General features: G+C 37.5%; 1 protein-coding gene across 1 annotated transcript; it reads left to right on the top strand.

Moving 5' to 3' along the window:
- The first annotated feature begins 2819 nt into the window (after positions 1-2819).
- On the top strand, positions 2820-17597 carry RNF2 (ring finger protein 2). Its single transcript, XM_011973276.1, has 6 exons — positions 2820-2911; positions 7001-7161; positions 8498-8713; positions 13509-13781; positions 15230-15401; positions 15634-17597. The coding sequence occupies exons 1-6, from the start codon at positions 2825-2827 to the stop codon at positions 15733-15735; spliced, it is 1011 nt and encodes a 336-aa protein (XP_011828666.1). The 5' UTR covers positions 2820-2824; the 3' UTR covers positions 15736-17597.
- The last annotated feature ends 1202 nt before the right edge of the window (positions 17598-18799 follow it).

The raw sequence follows: 18799 nt of genomic DNA, 5'->3' as shown, positions 1-18799 counted from the left end.
AAGGAATATATGCTGATGGTGGTGGTAAAGCATGATAATGTTAGATGCATAAGGAGGGCACGTTTCAGATAGTTTGAGGGGTTTTGTTTCCCCCTTCTGACTTTAGCAAGAGAATCTTTTAGGGATGCTGTTTTCAAGTCAGTTTTATTTTGAGACCTTGGCATGCTGGTCACACAAGGCCATTGTATATTTGGTACTTTTTTTCCTTTCCTTTCTAGAGCTTCTCTGAGCTGTATTACCTTTGATGTGCCCCAAATTCTTCATAATAGCTGAGGTAACTAGAAATCATCCTTGGAGAAATTGTGCCATCTAGCCTACTAAGTGCAATAATTTAAGATTGTAGTAAGAATGCATATAGCAGGAATTCTACCAGGAGAAGCTTGCAGCTTTCACTTTGATTCATAAGAGAGGGTTGCCATAGTAGGTGTCTAATACTTATAAAATGGTAGCTAGGGCCTATGATTGAATAATCAAACTCTGTGATTACCAGTCTGTTAACCGTTAGCTCCAGAGTACAGGAATGAGGGACATGTTGTGTCTTCAGGGAAGCATGGGAATTTTTTTTTCCCCACCACCTACTGGACTACTCTACTTTAGTGGTCTCTAACTGGAACTCAGTGTGTGTAGCAACTGTACTGCTCTTCTAATGCATACTTTTCTTTTGTGTTCTCTCTCAATAAAAAAACGGTTGCTTTCTCAGAGCCATATTTGACCCTTCTTTCTTATACCAGTGTCTTGTATATCACTTAGTGGTCTAATTTTCTCTCTGTCCATGTTTAATTGCTTTAGTTCAGATAGTTAATATCATACAGGTTTTTAACAACTTTCTCTCACTGATTTTATTGTTAGTTGCTTTCTAGTCTTCTACCTTCTATACTACTTGAGTTTTTGTGAATGATTTGATCATGTTACTCTCCTGTTTAAACCTTTTTTTTTTCCTTTTTTGAGACTAAGTGTCGCTCTGTCGCCCAGGCTGGAGTGCAATGGTACGATGTCAGCTCACTGCAACCTCCACCTCCCAGGTTCAAGCGATTCTCCTACCTCAGCCTCCCACATAGCTGAGATTACAGATGTGCGCCACCACACCTGGCTAATTTTTGTATTTTTAGTAGAGACTGAGTTTTACCATGTTGGCCAGGCTGGTCTTGAACTCCTGACTTCAAGTGATCCGCCTGCCTCGGCCTCCCAAAGTGCTGGGATTACAGGCATGAGCCGCCGCACCTGACCCTGTTTAAAACTTTTAATATCTTCCAATCACAAGCATGCCCATACATGGTGCTGTAATTTGCTTAGAACCCTCTTTTATACTTCCATCCACTATAGTAATCTCTATTAATACATTTATTTTTTTCCTTTAAGCTCTGTTGGATTGATAATGCCTTTCTTTTTAAGGTTTATTTCATCTCTGCCAAAGCCTATTTAACTCCTTAAATTCCCCAATCCACCTCTATAATTCCATTTATTTTTGTCTATATTCCTGCTTAGACTTTGTCTTATCGATTGTAGTTGAGCTATTTGCATGCATTTCCTTCTAGACAAGGACCCTGGGGCAGTTCTGCTTGACTAGTGATAGATATTTACTAAATACTTGGATGACTGGGGCCACTTCATTTTTCTGTGCCCCACAGGAGTGAGTTTTTTATCTACAACCCTCTTTCCCACATTTATACTAGATGTCCCCCTACTCAAAGACAAGCAGAGAAGTTGGTCTCATGCTGTTCAGTTCATTTATATCAGGAAAGGAGGCGAAATTAATCAGGGTGGTGAGGAGACTTTGAAATGGTGTCAAATGGGGAACAATAGGAGGAACTAGGATATTTATCCAAAAGGAAAGGAAAATCAGGTGGGATATGATACCATTTTCCAAATATTTGAAAGACCGTCATGTAGAAAAATTATAGACTAATTATTATTATTATTATTATTAGTTTGTCTTCAGAGGACAGCTATAGGATGAATAGGTAGCAGTTTGGGTCTCAACATTAGGAAGAGCTTTCTGAAGATAATTTTTCATGAGTGAAGCTGTGAAAGTAGAGCAGAATGACTAGTGGTTTAAAGTGCTATAAAGTAGATATTTTAACTTGGGCAGCGTTGGACTAGATAGCTATGCTGAAGAATCTGAAATTTTCCTGATTTAGTTCTAAGTTCTATGACTGTGAATTTCATAAAAATATTTATTGTTTTGGGTTAAGATAATCTTCTATACATTCAGTAGTAATTAAGCACTTTTGATATGTTAAATACTTCCTGTATGCCAGCTCTTAGGCGTTTGGAAGTCAGTAGGCTTTTACTGTCAAGTAGTTCATATTTATAAGTGTAAAAGATTCTTGAGTTTTTATTCTTTTTATTTTTTGAGAACCAGTGAATAATTTGTTTTTATTCTCAAGATTAACAATTACTAAAAATCAGTTTTGAGATTTACTTCCTGTCTTAATCCATTTGGCCTGCTATAACAAAATACTTTAGGCTGGATAATTTATAAGCAACAGAAATGTGTTACAGTTCTGGAGACTGGGAATTTCAAGATCATGGCACCAGCAGATGCAGCATCTGGTGAGGGCCTATTCCTTATAGCTGCTTCTCTGTGTCTGAACATGCTGGAAGGGCCAAAAGTTTCCGTTAAGCCTCTTTTATAAAGGCACTAATTTCATTCATGAGGGTGGGGCCCTCATAACCTGATCACCTCCCAAAGTCCCCACCTGTTAATATTACTGTACTGAGATTAGATTGCAACGTAGGAATTTTGGTGGGACACATACATTCAGACCATAGCACTTCCCTTCCAAATACTAAAATTGTTTTTCTCTCTTTTTTATTTCCAGCAATGTCTCAGGCTGTGCAGACAAATGGAACTCAACCGTTAAGCAAAACATGGGAACTCAGTTTATATGAGTTACAACGAACACCTCAGGTAATGACTAAGATGACTGCCAAAGGGCATATGAGACATGTAAACTGGAATACATTTTTAGAACATGAAAACTTAAATAGAACATACAGTAATAATAAATTTATATTCAATCATTCCTGACTTCTGTATGTTTGTTAACACTTTATTCATTGATTGAACAAATAATCTGAATACTCTATACAAGCTTTTGTGGTAGGTACTGGGTAAACAGTGGTGAGTAAAACAGATGTAGCACCAACCATGGACTTTATAGACATTGAACAAGTAAATATCTATAAAATTCACATGCGAGAAGTTGTAGAAAGTTGGGCAAGTCCTCCTTGCTGTAATAAGTACCGATAAGGCACCAAAGAAGACTGTTTTGAGATGATGGCAAAGACTAGGGGAGGAGCAGGTTTGAAGGCAATAAACATGCTTAACATTGGATTAATTTCGAGATTCCTATACAACAGGCAGGCAGAGATGCCAGCTAGAGATGATTTTTATATTAGTCTGGACTAAATATAAAATTTTAGGGATTGACAGCCAGCACATTTTAAGCAATAGGAATGGATAAAATCATCCAGAGAATTGAGCAGAGGACCTATAACTTCATCCAGAGCTGCTTCAGCATTTAGAAATTAGGTAATGGACAAGGAACTAGTGAAGGAAACTGAGAGGAACATCCAGAGAAAAAGAAGGAAAAACAGTATTTGAGAGGGGGGAGGGATTTAAAAGCTAAAGGAAGCCTTACCAACATGGAGAAACTCCATCTCTACTAAAAATACAAAATTAGCCAGGCGTGGTGGCGGGCGCCTGTAGTTGCAACTACTTGGGAGGCTGAGGCAGGAGAATCGCTTGAACCTGGGAGGCGGAGGTTGTGGTGAGCTGAGATTGTGCCATCGCACTCCAGCCTGGGCAACACGAGCAAAACTCCGTCTCAAAAAAAAAAAGCTAAAGGAATTATTTCAAGGAGGACGTAGTTAAAGTGTTTAACACTAGTGACAGGCTGAATAAGGTGAAGGTTAGACAAGTGTAAATTAGAGTTGACAATACAGTTAGCCCTCCATATACATGGGGTTCTGCATCTGTGGATTCAAGCAGCCACAATTGAAAAAATTCAGGAAAAAAAAATTTTCACAAAGTTCCAAAAACTAAAACTTGAATTTTCCATGTGCTAAGTACTATGTTGAATCCATGCAAATGAGGTGCTGTACGGGCATTGTATTAAGTATTACAAGTAATTTAGAGATGATTTAAAGTAGCAGTCCCCAGGGACCATTTTCATGGATGACAGTGTTTCCATGGATCGGGGGTGGGTGGGGATGGTTTTGGGATGAAACTGTTACACCACAGATCATCAGGCATTAGATTCTAATAAGGAGCATGCAGTCTAGATCCCTTGCGTGTGCAATCCTCAATAGGGTTCGGACTCTTATGAGAATCTAATGCCACCACTGATCTGACAGGAGGCGGACCTTAGGCGGTAATGCTTCCTTGTCTGTTGCTCAGCTCCTGCTGTGTGGTCTGGTTCCTAACAGGCCAGTACCTGTCCATGGCCTGAGGGTTGGGATTCCTAATTTGAAGTACGTGGGAGAATATGCCTAAGTTATAAGGGACTTGAGCATCCAAGGATTTTGATACCTGTGGAAGTTCCTGGAGCCAGTCCCCCATGGATACCAAGGGTCGACTGTATATACTTGGTGACCTTGACAAGAGCAAGCTCACCTGAGTAGATTGTACAAGGTTGAGGGTTGAATGGAATCATGGTGCATTCTCATCATTGGTTCACACGATGAATCAAGGATATGATAATTATATATATATGGCCCAGTAAGGGGAGGGTAGAAGTGACAGAAGATGAATAGGCAGTTCTTCAGAGAAATTCAGCTATGCAGGGGAGCCGAGAAATGGAGTAAAAACTGGGGACCAATGTGAAATTGAGTTTTCAGTTGTGTTTATAAGATGGAGATAGAGGCTGGACACAGTGGCTCACGCCTATAATCCCAGCACTTTGGGAGGCTGAGGCCGGTGGATCACCTGAGGTCAGCAGTTTGCGCCAGCCTGACCAACATGGTGAAACCCTGTCTCGACTAAAAATACAAAAAATTAGCCGACCGTGGTGGGCGCCTGTAATCCCAGCTACTCGGGAGGCTGAGGCAGGAGAATCGCTTGAACCCGGGAGGTGGAGTTTGCAGTGAGCTGAGGTCATGCCATTGCACTCCAGCCAGGGCAACAAGAGTGAAACTCCGTCTCAAAGAAAAAAAAACAAACTGGAGATAGAGTGCCCGTCTTCTCTCTCCCCTTGCACAGCTCTAGGATGCATCATTCATGTTTTACTATGCCGCAGCCCAAGCTGAGACTCTAATCTCTTAGGCTGATTCAATGGAGAAGGAGAGATGGCTGAAATCAGAGAGCAGATAGAATAATCAAAAGAAGAATCTCTTTGAGAGGGTACAAAGGAATATACCTTTGATAGGACAAGGTATAGTTTCTCCTTGTAACAAGAGAGATAGATGATGATGTATAGATTTCATAGAGGAAATGAAGCAAGTCTCTTTTAATGAAATACCTCAATAAATTGAGGTAAGATAGTTTATCGAACGTGAAGATGGAAAAAGGTCAGCAGATAGAAGAAAAGGTGTAAAATAATGTATAGAAAGGAAAAGCGAGTTTGTTAGATTAACCAGTTGCTGAGCAGTGTTGAACACCCATATGAGGCTGGTGAAATTTTTAGTTACACCAAGGTGGTTTTCCCTTTTTCTCTTCCCCTACAGTGCTACATATCTGCACAAGTACAGCCCGGGCGGAGAACATAAATGGTTGAATTTATCCAGGGTTGGGATTTTGTTAGTCATGTTCTAAAGAGGCAGAGGAGAACCGACTTGATTACTCTCTGGGTCATCAATATACTCTGAGTGATAGTTTTCTAAATCAAGTTTGTCTAAGTGTTAAACTAAGGGAAAAAGAAAATTTTTTATTTCATATTTGTATATATTCATATTTGTGTATTTGTGGATATATAGAGAAGCTGAAACCTCACAAGCATATTTTATTAATACTTGAGCCCTTTATGAACAATAGCTATAGTTTCTATGTTTTTCTTTGTGGAGTAATCCATCTTTGACCATATAAAGAAAGCACAAGTATGATGGACTGCCAGTGGAAACAGGAAGCACAGGAGCCTATTGAAAGCCACTTACTTATACCTGCATCTTGCTTTACAATTCTCACCGTACTAGAACTCTCCTCAATCCATAGGAGTTGATATTGGTGGCTTTAGAGCTGAGTAATCTATGTTCTCACTGCCAGCTTGTGGAGAGGGTAGTGAACCAAGTAGGATTCACTAATCACTCTGCAGCAGGGGAGATAAGTCCTGAAATTTTACATTGGAACTCCAGATGCGTTTTGGAGAGAAACATATTTAGGCATGACAGTTAGATATAGCAATACATTTTATACTTTGGATATATTCTGGTATAAATCAGCTTCTGGGTTAGTGTGAGAAGTTGACTACTTTGTATAAAATTGCTCTGTGGAAAATAATTTTCGGGGTTCAAAAGTATTTTAAAATGAAATTCTATTAAGCTATTTATAAACTAGAGACTACTTTTATTGGAATCTTATTTTCATGGTCAGCATGAAACATAATTTATTGTGAAAATGGTGTAACTTTTGAAGATGGATGTTTTCTAAGGGTTAATTTAGCCCTAACTTTCTCATTTTGCAGATAAGAAAGCAATGTTAAATAATTATTTAGACTAAGCTAATTAATTTGACTAGAACTAGATCTAACCTAAGGTATATGATTCCAAATTCAATGTTTTTTTATTATACCAGGCTAATTTCCCACTAGTAAGCTTTTAAATACATGAATATGTTATCTTTAGCATTGAAGTAAGAGCATTTATATAATATAGTGGTGGTGGGGCTGAGGGAAGCTGTAGGTGATTATAGCCAAAACAAAATTAGCTGTGAGTTGACAATGGCAGTGGCTGGGTGATGAGTACATATATGTTTGTTTTTACCATTTCCAGTATTTTTATATGTTTGAGCTTGTCCATAATAAAAAATTAAGTAGCTTTTAATTTTAAAGTGACTCTTTTACAGGAGGCAATAACAGATGGCTTAGAAATTGTGGTTTCACCTCGAAGTCTACACAGTGAATTAATGTGCCCAATTTGTTTGGATATGTTGAAGAACACCATGACTACGAAGGAGTGTTTACATCGTTTTTGTGCAGACTGCATCATCACAGCCCTTAGAAGTGGGTATGTTGAAAAGAGTTATTATACTAGGTGCTTAAATTGTACCATGAAAATGCTTTCCAGGGTGTGAGAAATACTTTTTCTGTTTCTTTTTTTTTTTTGAGACAGAGTTTTGCTCTTGCCCAGGCTGGAGTGCAGTGGTGCAATCTTGGTTCACTGCAACCTCCGCCTCCTGGAGGTTCAAGCGATTCTCCTGCCTCAGCCTCCAGAGTAGCTGGGATTACAGGCTTCTGCCACCATGGCCGGCTAATTTTTTTTATTATTTTTGCTAGAGACGGGATTTCAACACATTGGCCAGGTTTCAGCATGTTGAACTCCTGACCTCAGGTGATCCACCGGCCTTGGCCTCCCAAAGTGCTGGGATTACAGACATGAGTCACTGCACCTGGCCGAGAAATACATTTCCTTTCCTTTCTTCTTTTTCTTCTTTCCCCTTTCCTCTTACTCCTTTCCCCTTTCCCTTTTCCTTTCCTTTCCTTTCCTGAGATGGAGTCTCACTCTGTCACCCAGGCTGGAGTGTAGTGGCACGATCTTGGCTCACTGCAACCTCCACCTCCTGGGTTCAAGCGATTCTCCTGCCTCATCCTCCTGAGTAGCTGGGATTACAGGCATGTGCCACCACGCCTGGCTAATTTTTCTATTTTTAGTAGAGGGGGAGTTTCACCGTGTTGGTCAGGCTGGTCTCGAACTCCTGACCTCATGATCCACCCGCCTTGGCCTCCCAAAGTGCTGAGATTACAGGCGTGAGCCACTGCACCCAGCCGAGAAATACATTTTCTATAAGTGATTGAGAACTAGAAATCTTTCTGAAGTGTAAGTTTTAATTGTAGGAAAATCTTTGTATTGAAATCACTGATTTTTAGACACTTCATAGGATGAGTATTTGTTTTGAGGAAATTACAAAGCGTAAAACCATGATTTTTCCACTTAAGTATATAAAATAATATACTTATGGAAGTATTATTTCAATAAAATAATTTATTACATATAAATTAACATATATATTAGTGGGTATTTTTTTCTTTTAAAGCATGGGTATTGGAAAGGGGCAGTTTAAATTAGAAGAGAATAGATTTTTATTTCTAAGATGGTTATTTATAAATTATCTTTGGAAATACTCAAATTTTTTATTTTGACAAGTGGTATAGAGTGTTTGAGGTTTCCAGAATCTTGCTTACCCACTAGTCAGAGTTTCAAGGAAATTCAGGTTAATCGGTTTACATTTCTGTGACTTATTAAAGGTATTGGAATTAAGGTGAATATCCAGAAGCCAGATATTTTTGTCTTAGTCCAAAGATACTAGCATTGTTTACATTTGCTTTCCCCTCCTTTTATTTAGCAACAAAGAATGTCCTACCTGTCGGAAAAAACTAGTTTCCAAAAGATCACTAAGGCCAGACCCAAACTTTGATGCACTCATCAGCAAAATTTATCCAAGTCGTGATGAGTATGAAGCTCATCAAGAGAGAGTATTAGCCAGGATCAACAAGCACAATAATCAGCAAGCACTCAGTCACAGCATTGAGGAAGGACTGAAGATACAGGCCATGAACAGGTATATGGGAAAGAGGGTCAGAGAGGGTAGCTATTTTTCTGAATACTTTATTAACAATTAAATTTACTGTTTGAAAAAGTTAAAATACAGTAACAAATAGTTGTACTGCATGATTACTTTTCATGCAGGTATAATACATGCCTCCCGGCATAATAGGGTATTTCATTAAAAATACTAGAATCTCTCTTGTACCTACTTTTTTCTCAACTTACCATTCTATTTCTCCTCTTCTTTTTATAGCAAAATTCCTTGAAAGAGTTGTATCTCCAATTCTTTTCCCATTCTTTATGAACCTCCTCCAATCAGACATTCATCCTCACCACCCCATCATATTGCTGTTATCAGTGTTATTAGTAATCTCTTCATTGTGCCATCTAATGGCTGATTCTGAGACCTCATCTTACTTAGCAGCATTTGACACGATTAATTTCTCCCTTCTCTTTAAATAATTTTCTTCACCTGGCTTTCAGGAGGCCATCGTCTCTTGGTTACCTTTGTATGTCATTAACTGTTCCTTTACTTGTTTCTTTTGTACTTTTTATTTCAGTTTCCCTAACTGTTAAAGATGGTGTGTCCCAGAGACCAGTGTTTGTTTCTGTCAAAATCTGTCTCCAAATTATCTTACTCAGTTTTATGGTTTTATTTACCATCTGTATGCTGATGACTCCCAAATTTATATAGCCAGCCTGGACTTACCTGAATTTTAGACACATCTCCTTATGGGTATCTAATAAGCATCTCCAACTTAACATAATGAATACTGAACTTACTCCCTACTTCTCTTCATTCTTACTTATTTTGGGTGATGGCAACTCCATCATTCTACTTGCTTAAGCCAAAAACTTTAGAGTTTTTTTTTGAGATGGAGTCTTGCTCTGTCGCCCAGGCCAGAGTGCAGTGGCACCATCTTGGCTCACTGCAACCTCTGCCTCCTGGGTTCCAGCGTTTTTCCTGCTTCAGCTCCTGGGACTAGAGGCGCACGCCACCACACCTGGCTAATTTTTGTATTTTTTAGTAGAGACGTGGTTTCACCATATTCGCCAGGCTGGTCTCGAACTCCTGACCTCGTGATCTGCCTGCCTCGGCCTCCCAAAGTGCTGGGATTACAGGCGTGATCCACCACACCCGGCCTTGAAGTCGCTTTTAAATCTCTTTCACACATCCTGTATTCCAATCTGTAAATAAATAAATATCTTTTGCTTTCTCCATAGTATATCCAGATTCATTCAGGCCACAACAGTCTTTCAATTTGATGTATTGAAATAAGTTCCCAACTGGTTTTTCTACTTCCCGTGCTTACTCCCACATAGTCTATTCTCAGCACAGCAGCCAGAGATAACTGTTAAATTGAAAGGAAGATCATGGTTTTCCTTTGCTCAGAGCCCTCTAATAGCTTCTATTCACATTCAGATTCAGGCTAAAAACCAAAAGACTTTAATGATGGTTTCTAAGACCCTATATCAGGTGGGCATTTTCCCTACCCTCATCTTCTTTTCCTCTCTGACATTATCGTCTGATTTATTCAGGCCTCAAGGAGAATCATTATTTTCCATAGAAGGAGATAATAGTAAAGCCCCATCTCAGTCTAGTGGTTTTCGCCTTGGCTGAACATCAGACTCACTCAGAAAGCTTGTAAATCTCAAAGCTTTAGGCATCATCCCCGTCCCAGTAATCAGGGTCCAGGCATTTCTGCTTTTAAGGTTCCATAGATGATTCTGGAGTGTAGTCAAGATCAAAAACCACTGACTTAAAGGTTAAAAGATGTGCTCCCTTCTAACAGTATTAAACTGACCTACCACTCTGTTTACCAAAGTATAATGTACTAAATGTTAAATATATTTATTTTTAAAAGAATTTTACATTCCTAAGAGTTGGAAGGACTTTAATGGTTGTTCAATTTAACCTTTTACTAAAAGCAGGACTCTCCTTGCAAATACTCCTTTGGTTTTACTTGTACATTTCTAGTGGTGGGGCTGTGTGATAGGCACTCCTTTCTTTTGTTGGCAACTTTATTACAGCTTCCTTATTGTTCTTCAGGCTCACCAAGCATTCTTCTGCCTCAGAGCCTTTGTACTTACACTACTGTATTTCAGGAACCCTCTTCCAAATAATCCACATGGCACACTACCTCACTTTCTTAGCAGGTATCTGCTGAAGTTGTCATCTTCCATTCTAGGACTCTATAATTCCTTACCCTCCCTGCCTCATTTTTTTCCCCATAGCACGTATCAATCTCTGATGTGTGACCTGCTACACTAGAATATGACCCCTAAGAGGGAAGAGACTATGTCAGTATCATTGATTCTTATTAACACCATTATTTAGAACCATGCTTGGCTTAAAGTAGTAGCTGCTCAGTAAATATTTATGGATGTGTGAATTTTTAAGTTCTTCCTTTACATTGAATTAAAATTAGTCTCTTGTGTGCAGCAGTGTGGGTTTGTCTTATGTTGAAATGCTTATGTTGACTTTTACATATATTTCAGATTCTACTTCTGTGTTTTCAAATACTTTTATATAGATATATGTTCGTACATGTCCCTCCAAAGGCTTAATATTCACATTCCTCATTTCTTTTTTGTTCCTCATATGACACTCAAGATTGGTGTCATTCTTAAAATGCTACCCTCAGGACAGTATGTAATATCATAGATGTGATTTGATAAATGTAGGATATAATAGATTATTAATGTTCTTTATATGAACATTATTCTTTAAACGCTGCCTGCAGTTACATTAATGTAGCTCTGTCACATCAATCATTTTTTGGAAAGAGGTATGGGATAAAAATAAATATATTGAGTCTTAATAAACCTGTTAGGTCATTGTAATTTATGGTCAACTAAAATAACTTTTCATTTGCTTTAGTTGTGGATTTTAGAAGATATTTTTGTCTTTATGTTGTGCTATTAATTTTTCTTCCCATTATTTTAGCCTGTTCATACCTTTTTTTCCAAAAGTCGTGGTAAAAGACATATAACAGAATTTTCCATCTTAACCATTTGTAAGTGTAGGATTCAGTAGTGTTAAGCACATTCTTTTTTTTTTTTTTTTTTTTAATGATCAGCTCCTCAAAGCTGAACATTCACAATGTTGTGCAACCAATCTACACAACTGTTTTCATCTTATAAAATTGAAACCCTGTATCCATTAAGCACTAACTCCTCATTTCTCCCTTCCCCCAGTTCCCGGTAACTGTCCTTCTACTTTGTTTCATGAATTTCACTTCCTTAGATACCTCACATGAGTGAAATAATGCAGTATTTGGACTTCTGGGTTTTTTTTTGTTGTTATTTACTATTATTAATTTCTCTTTTTACTTGACTATAGGCCACCAAGTTACATATTTGTACTTTGGTGCCTGGTTTATATTACTTAAATGACCTCAGCATGTCTATTCATATTGTATGTGGTAAGATTTCCTTCCTTTTTAGGGCCGAATAATATTCCATTATGTGTGCTTATATATTTTTGAATCATAGTTTGTTATTTAACATACTGGTCATCCCCTGTTAGTTTTGCAATGATCTATAAATTTTACAAGCAGGATTTTTTTTTTTTTTTTTTTGGAGCATGAGTTCTTGAGCATCTTTCCTAACTATTGGACTGTTATTTCCTTGTTCTGGCCATAAACATAATGACAGTATTCTTACAAATGCAAGGTATTCTTTCATATTTCTTTTTTATCATATATTCCTTCTTCTTCTTTTTTTTAATCTATAAAGTTAGGGAGGCAGGCAATGTGGTAGAAATAATGTGGTCTGGTTCACATCCTAGCTCTAGCTCTGGCACTTACTAGCTGTATAACCTTAGGCAAATTATTTAATCTTGTACCTGAGTTTCTTTGCTTTTCTCAACTAGAAAATGACAGTATGGTAACTGCCTTGACAGGTTGTTTTGAAGAGTAAACAAGATTGTATATATAAAGTGCCTTGCCCGGTAATTAGTTTTAGTGTCTGAGCTTGTTAGAGAGCAGCTTCTGTATCCACATTGGTTATTTAGATACCATCGCATTTTCCTCATATTCATTTTGTATTGCCTTAGCTGACTTTGAGGAAGGTCAGCAGGGAGAAAGTACTTACTATTCTTCTTAAATTTTGTTTCCTTAAGAATTTCTTTAAAGAGGCATAAATATCTTCCCTAAGAACTCTTACATTTTCGTATCTGAATCATGCCTTTCTTCAGACCTGTAACCTCATGACATAAAATGATCACAATATAAAGATTTGTCAATTAATTCTTAAAGTCTTTTGTTTAATAAAGAAAATTATTTTTAAGAGATAGCATCTCACTCTGACCCAGGCCAGAGTACAGTGGAGTGATCCTAGTTCACTGCACCCTTGAACTCCTGGGCTCAAGCCATCCTCCTGTCTCAGCCTCCCAAGTAGCTGAGATAATAGGTGCACCACCACCCCCAGCTACTTAACGTTTTTTGTTGTTGGTAGAGACAGGATCTTGCTTTGTTGCCCAAGCAGGTCTCAAATTCCTGGCCTCAAGCTCCTCCCATCTTGGCCTCTCAATGTGTTGGGTTTACAGGTGCGAACCACCATGCCTGGCCAGTAGAATTATTAAGTGAATAGAAACAGTTGTTAAATTATTTAAATGTTTGCCTGTGAGTGAGAGAGATTTTTTAGACCTTTCAGGAATATGTGGGAAACAATGTCATCCAACTCAGAGCAAATTCAGTTACCAGTATGTTTTGGAATTCTAAAGTTCAGTAGCAAACATGTTTCAGATTTGTTGCTTTAAAGGCCTAAAAGTAAATTTTATGCATCCTTTTTTCCCTCTTGACTAGACTGCAGCGAGGCAAGAAACAACAGATTGAAAATGGTAGTGGAGCAGAAGATAACGGTGACAGTTCACACTGTAGTAATGCCTCCACACATAGCAATCAGGAAGCAGGCCCTAGTAACAAACGGACCAAAACATCTGATGATTCTGGGCTTGAGCTTGATAATAACAATGCAGCAATGGCAATTGATCCAGTAATGGATGGTGCTAGTGAAATTGAATTAGTATTCAGGCCTCATCCCACACTTATGGAAAAAGATGACAGTGCACAGACAAGGTAAGTGTGTGGATTAGTTTCAGATTATCTAAATTCAGAATGTTTACTTTGGAGGTAAAAGGTAAAAGGCAGTCTTGTGTAAGAAGTAGGAGCAATGTTTGTCATCCCATTGATTGTGGTGGTTCAGTTACTAGCTGCCTAGATTGTTCTTTTCTTCCTTCCTCCCTCGTGCTTTCCACCCAAAGTTGCACATCTGAAAGGAATGACTGTCCTTGGTAAAGAAGGTAAAGGGGCCCATTCAAATTTCTCAACAATGATACTAGAGTACCAATAGGTTCTAAAACTCATGCTGGCAAGAATGGCACTTTACCACCGTATCTCCAGCACACTGCCGCCATTGAGTACAGATAAGCATCAAATATTTATTGAATGAGGGATTGAATGATATATTATGCTTTAGAAATCCTCAAATTCACTTTTTTTTTTTTTTTTTTTTTTTGAGATGGAGTCTTGCTGTGTCACCAGGCTGGAGTGCAGTGGCGTGATCTCAGCTCACTGTAGCCTCTGCCTCCTGGATTCAAGCAATTCTCCTGCCTCAGTCTCCTGAGTAGCTGGGACTGCAGGCTCATGCCACCAAGCCCAGCTAATTTTTATATTTTTAGTAGGGACAGGGTTTCACCATGTTGGCCAGGATGGTCTCGTTCTCTTGACCTTGTGATCTACCTGCCTTGACCTCCCATAGTGCTGGGATTACAGGCGCAAGCCACCGTGCCTGGCCTCTTTTTTTCTTTTTTGAGATGGAGTCTTGCTCTGTCTCCCAGGCTGGAGTACAGTGGCGCCATCTTGGTTCACTACAACCTTTGCCTCCCGGGTTCAAGCGATTCTTCTGCCTCAGCCTCCCCTGAGTAGCTGGAATTACAGGTGCCCGCCACAACACCTGGCTAATTTTTGTATTTTTAGTAGAGATGGGGTTTCACCATGTTGGCCAGGCTGGTCTCGAACTCCTGACCTCAAGTGATCCACCTGCTTCAGTCTCCCAAAATGTTGGGATTACAGGTGTGAGCTACCACACCCGGCCCAAATGCTTAGTCTTAAAAAGACATTTTAATTCTTAGACAAAGAAATTAGCTTCTATTCTGTTTCTGTTGCTGCTATAGCCAGCAGATTCTGGTCATTCAGGTTTGGGGGATATATTGTTCCTTTTTCCCCCTTAGTGCTTGGTGTATTTGTTTGATTTTTGTCACTGTGTATCATATTTTGCAGAAGGTAAGGTAGGTAAAGCTTTCGTGGACTGACAGTAAGATATTGAGTGTTTACTTTTCCCTCTTCTGTGCCTACCAATAAGAAATTTAGATTGTAGAGCAGTAGATTTCTGATATTATTTTGTCAACAATTGAGACATTTCCATTTTACTTAGTTTTTAAGAAATGTATTAGTTCCATAATTTAAGTACATTTTTCTCATTGGCATATTCTAGAAATGAAATTTTTAATTATTTATTCTTCTAGATACATAAAGACTTCTGGTAACGCCACTGTCGATCACTTATCCAAGTATCTGGCTGTGAGGTTAGCTTTAGAAGAACTTCGAAGCAAAGGTGAATCAAACCAGATGAACCTTGATACAGCCAGTGAGAAGCAGTATACCATTTATATAGCAACAGCCAGTGGCCAGTTCACTGTGAGTATTTAAAATAATAGGCTGTTGAAACTGGGAGCACATCGACCAACTGAGTGGCAAGTGGTGGGGTAGAATCTCATAAATAATGTAAAAAAATCGTAACACAGTGTTAAGTAACAAGTAGTTATTCCTAAGATTGAAAAAAAAGATTCTGTGGACTTCAATTTTAGTTTCATTTCATTATTGTAGTTTGTGCAGTTTTCATAATTTATTTCTTTCTTTTTTGTTTTAGGTATTAAATGGCTCTTTTTCTTTGGAATTGGTCAGTGAGAAATACTGGAAAGTGAATAAACCCATGGAACTTTACTACGCACCTACAAAGGAGCACAAATGAGCTTTTAAAAACCAATTCTGAGACTGAACTTTTTTATAGCCTATTTCTTTAATATTAAAGATGTACTGGCATTACTTTTATGGACAGATCTTGGATATGTTGTTCAATTTTCTTTCTGAGCCAGACTCGTTTACGCTATTCAAATCTTTTCCCCTTAATTTAAGATTTCCTTTTTGGAAGGGATTGCAATTATTCAGTATTTTTTTCTTTCCTTTAAAAAATATATCTAAAATTTCTTGTTTTTTTTTCCCCCCACAAAGTGTGGTTCCACTTGGAGCACCCTTTTGACCCAGGAGTTTTTCAGTTTCTGTATTCTTATAAGATTCAGTTGGCTGTCCTTTTCCCGCTCCCCTTAAAAGATTTTTAATCATGCAGAAAGTTAAATATGTATTCTGACTTTTTTTCCCCCGGAGTCTTGTATATTTATAGTTTTCTATATAAACTGTAGTATCTTCATGAAGACCCAAGGCTCAAATTTACTGTCCTTAAAAACAATTCTCATAGGATTATTCTTTTCATGGTATTTTCTTCCATAATATCTCATTTTAAAAAGAAGTTCTTTATGAACTTAGTGTCCATTGTCATGCAATGTTATTTTTTTTCCATTCTTTTTCCCCGTAATTTTGGAATTTCTGGTCCTGGAAAGAATCAAACAAAATCTTAAGTTCTATGAGAACTTGGTTCATTGACAGATTTTGCTGAAGAAAGAAAAATTAAATTGGTAGTAAAATATAGTCTTCAAGTATATATTTGAGAGTGCTTTTTTTGTATTAGTTCTGCTGTCACTTCATTTCCTTTATTATATGTGATTTTTTTCCCATTAAAATACCAGAGATAATGGAGATATTTTGCACTTTAGCCTTGATGAAAAGTACAAGATATGTTCAGAACTTCCCTAATTTTTTTCTTATTTGTAGCCACATAAGTTTCAAGAATAACATGGCACACAGAACAATGGAAAAAAGTTTGTTTCCATTGGAAAAGTATATCATTTTGGGGTTGCCACATCAGTTTATAAATTTGGCGCTCTTCTAACTACACTCTGTAGAAGGTTAATGGAACTTGAGCCCTGCTTTGATACGTAGTGAAAGATAATTCTGTAGAAAAACGTCAGCCAGTAGGGTAAAGTCATTCTACTGTTCTTAATTTTTATGTTGAGGGACAATGTTGGGTGTTTGGGAGCCAGAAGGCTTTTTTGACAGGTCAGAAATAAGATTGACTTGTGTGTTGTATTTCATCTCTTTCCAGACTCTAGGTATGTTTCCAACTTTATATATCACAGTATTTAAAAAGACATGTTTGCATTGAGAAATTAACCCTAAAGGGTTTTTGATAGGAGGGTGTAGACCTCCAGTACCTTTGTAACTAAAGTCTGTCTAGTCATTGTAAATATTTATCTGTCAGTTTTGACAGATTGGGGCCAGCTTGATGTTTTAAATCTTCAGCCCGGTATGAAAACTTAAAGGTATATATTCAATTTTTTACCATTTTATTGAAAATATTTAAAATCTGTTTTTACAGGGTTTTTTTTTTTTTGTAATCTGTGCCATGAAATTTGAAAACCACCAAAAATCAAGGGAACTTTTATATATTCAATTCATTTTCTGGTGTAATGTTAAAGTTGTATAGATTATTAATGCATGCCCACTGAATATAACCCTGGTTTTGTGATAAAACTGCTTAGATTTTGTTGATGACGTTAGATTAGTAGTTGCATTAAATAACTAAATTCCCATTGTGATTATTAATTGAAATTTTGTCTTTAAGCAGAGAGTTATTTGTGAATATAAGCTTTGCGCTTAGAGAATGTATGTGTTTTTATCTGTCAGTATGGGAGGATATAAACTGCATCATTAGTGAAATTATTGGTTGTGTAATCCTTTGTGAAATATAATTCTAGGTATTTGATAGGGTATTGAGTGTATTTTGTGTGTGGATGTGTGTTGGGGTAGGGGGAGAGGAGATGCTATTGGGCATCACTACCAACCAAGGTTTCAGAAAGTATTATCTAAGTAATTTCTGTTACCACTATCTCAACTGAGGAACAAAAGGCTCACCACATGTGGTGTGAAGGCTTTGGGTACTTATTTCTAAATTTTTTTTATGGTAACATACACATAATCAAATTTACAATTTTAACCATTTTAAAGCACGTAATTCAGTGGGGTTAGGTAAATTCACTATCCTGTGTAATGATCACCACTGTCTACTTGTAAAACTTTTTCATTACCCCAAACAGAAACTCTGTGTGCAATTAAAGTAATGCATTTCTCTTCTTAATCCTTAGCAACCTCTATTCTACTTTCTCTTTTTGAATTTGACTATTTTAGGTGTCTCATGTTAAGTGGAATCACACATTATTTTCAAGGTTCATGTGATAGCATGTATCAGAATTTCATTCCTATTTATGGCTGAATAATATTGTATGTATATGCCACATTTTGTTTATCTATTCCTCTGTTGATGGAGACTTTTGGTAATACTGCAGCGAACATTATTGTAGAAGTATATAATTGAGTTCTGCCTTCTGTTATTTTGGGTATATATGAAGAAACAGAATTACTGCATCATATGATAATTCTATGCTTAATTTTTTTGAGGAACTCCAAACTGTTTTCCATAGCAGCTTCCTTCTTTTATATTCCCACCACCAATGAACAAGGGTTCTGGTTTTTTTGCATCCTCTATAATACTTGTTATTTTATTTTCTTCTTTTTAAAATAACTATCCTAAAGGGTATCCTTATGATAGCTGTCTTATTGGATGTCTCCTTTCATTGTGGTTTTAATTTGCATTTCCCTAATAGCTTGTGATGCTGAGCATCTTTTCCTGTACTTATTGGCCATTTGTGTATTTTCTGTGGAGAAATGTGTATTCATGTCCTTCACCCATTTTTGATTGGGTTCTGTTATTGTTGAGTCGTGGGCATTCTTTATTCTAGCTAGTAATCCATTATCAGATACATAATTTGCAAATATTTTCTCCCATTCTGTGGGTTTTCTTTTGATTCCCTTGATAGTGTCCTTTGATGTACAGAATTTTTTTGTTTTGGTGAAGTCTAGTG

The sequence above is a fragment of the Mandrillus leucophaeus genome, unplaced genomic scaffold, assembly GCF_000951045.1.
Source record: "Mandrillus leucophaeus isolate KB7577 unplaced genomic scaffold, Mleu.le_1.0 Scaffold1000, whole genome shotgun sequence".
In the NCBI taxonomy this organism is placed as follows: Eukaryota; Metazoa; Chordata; class Mammalia; order Primates; family Cercopithecidae; genus Mandrillus; species Mandrillus leucophaeus.
Note: the sequence above shows the minus strand (reverse complement) of the source record. Positions and strands in the feature narration are given on the sequence as shown.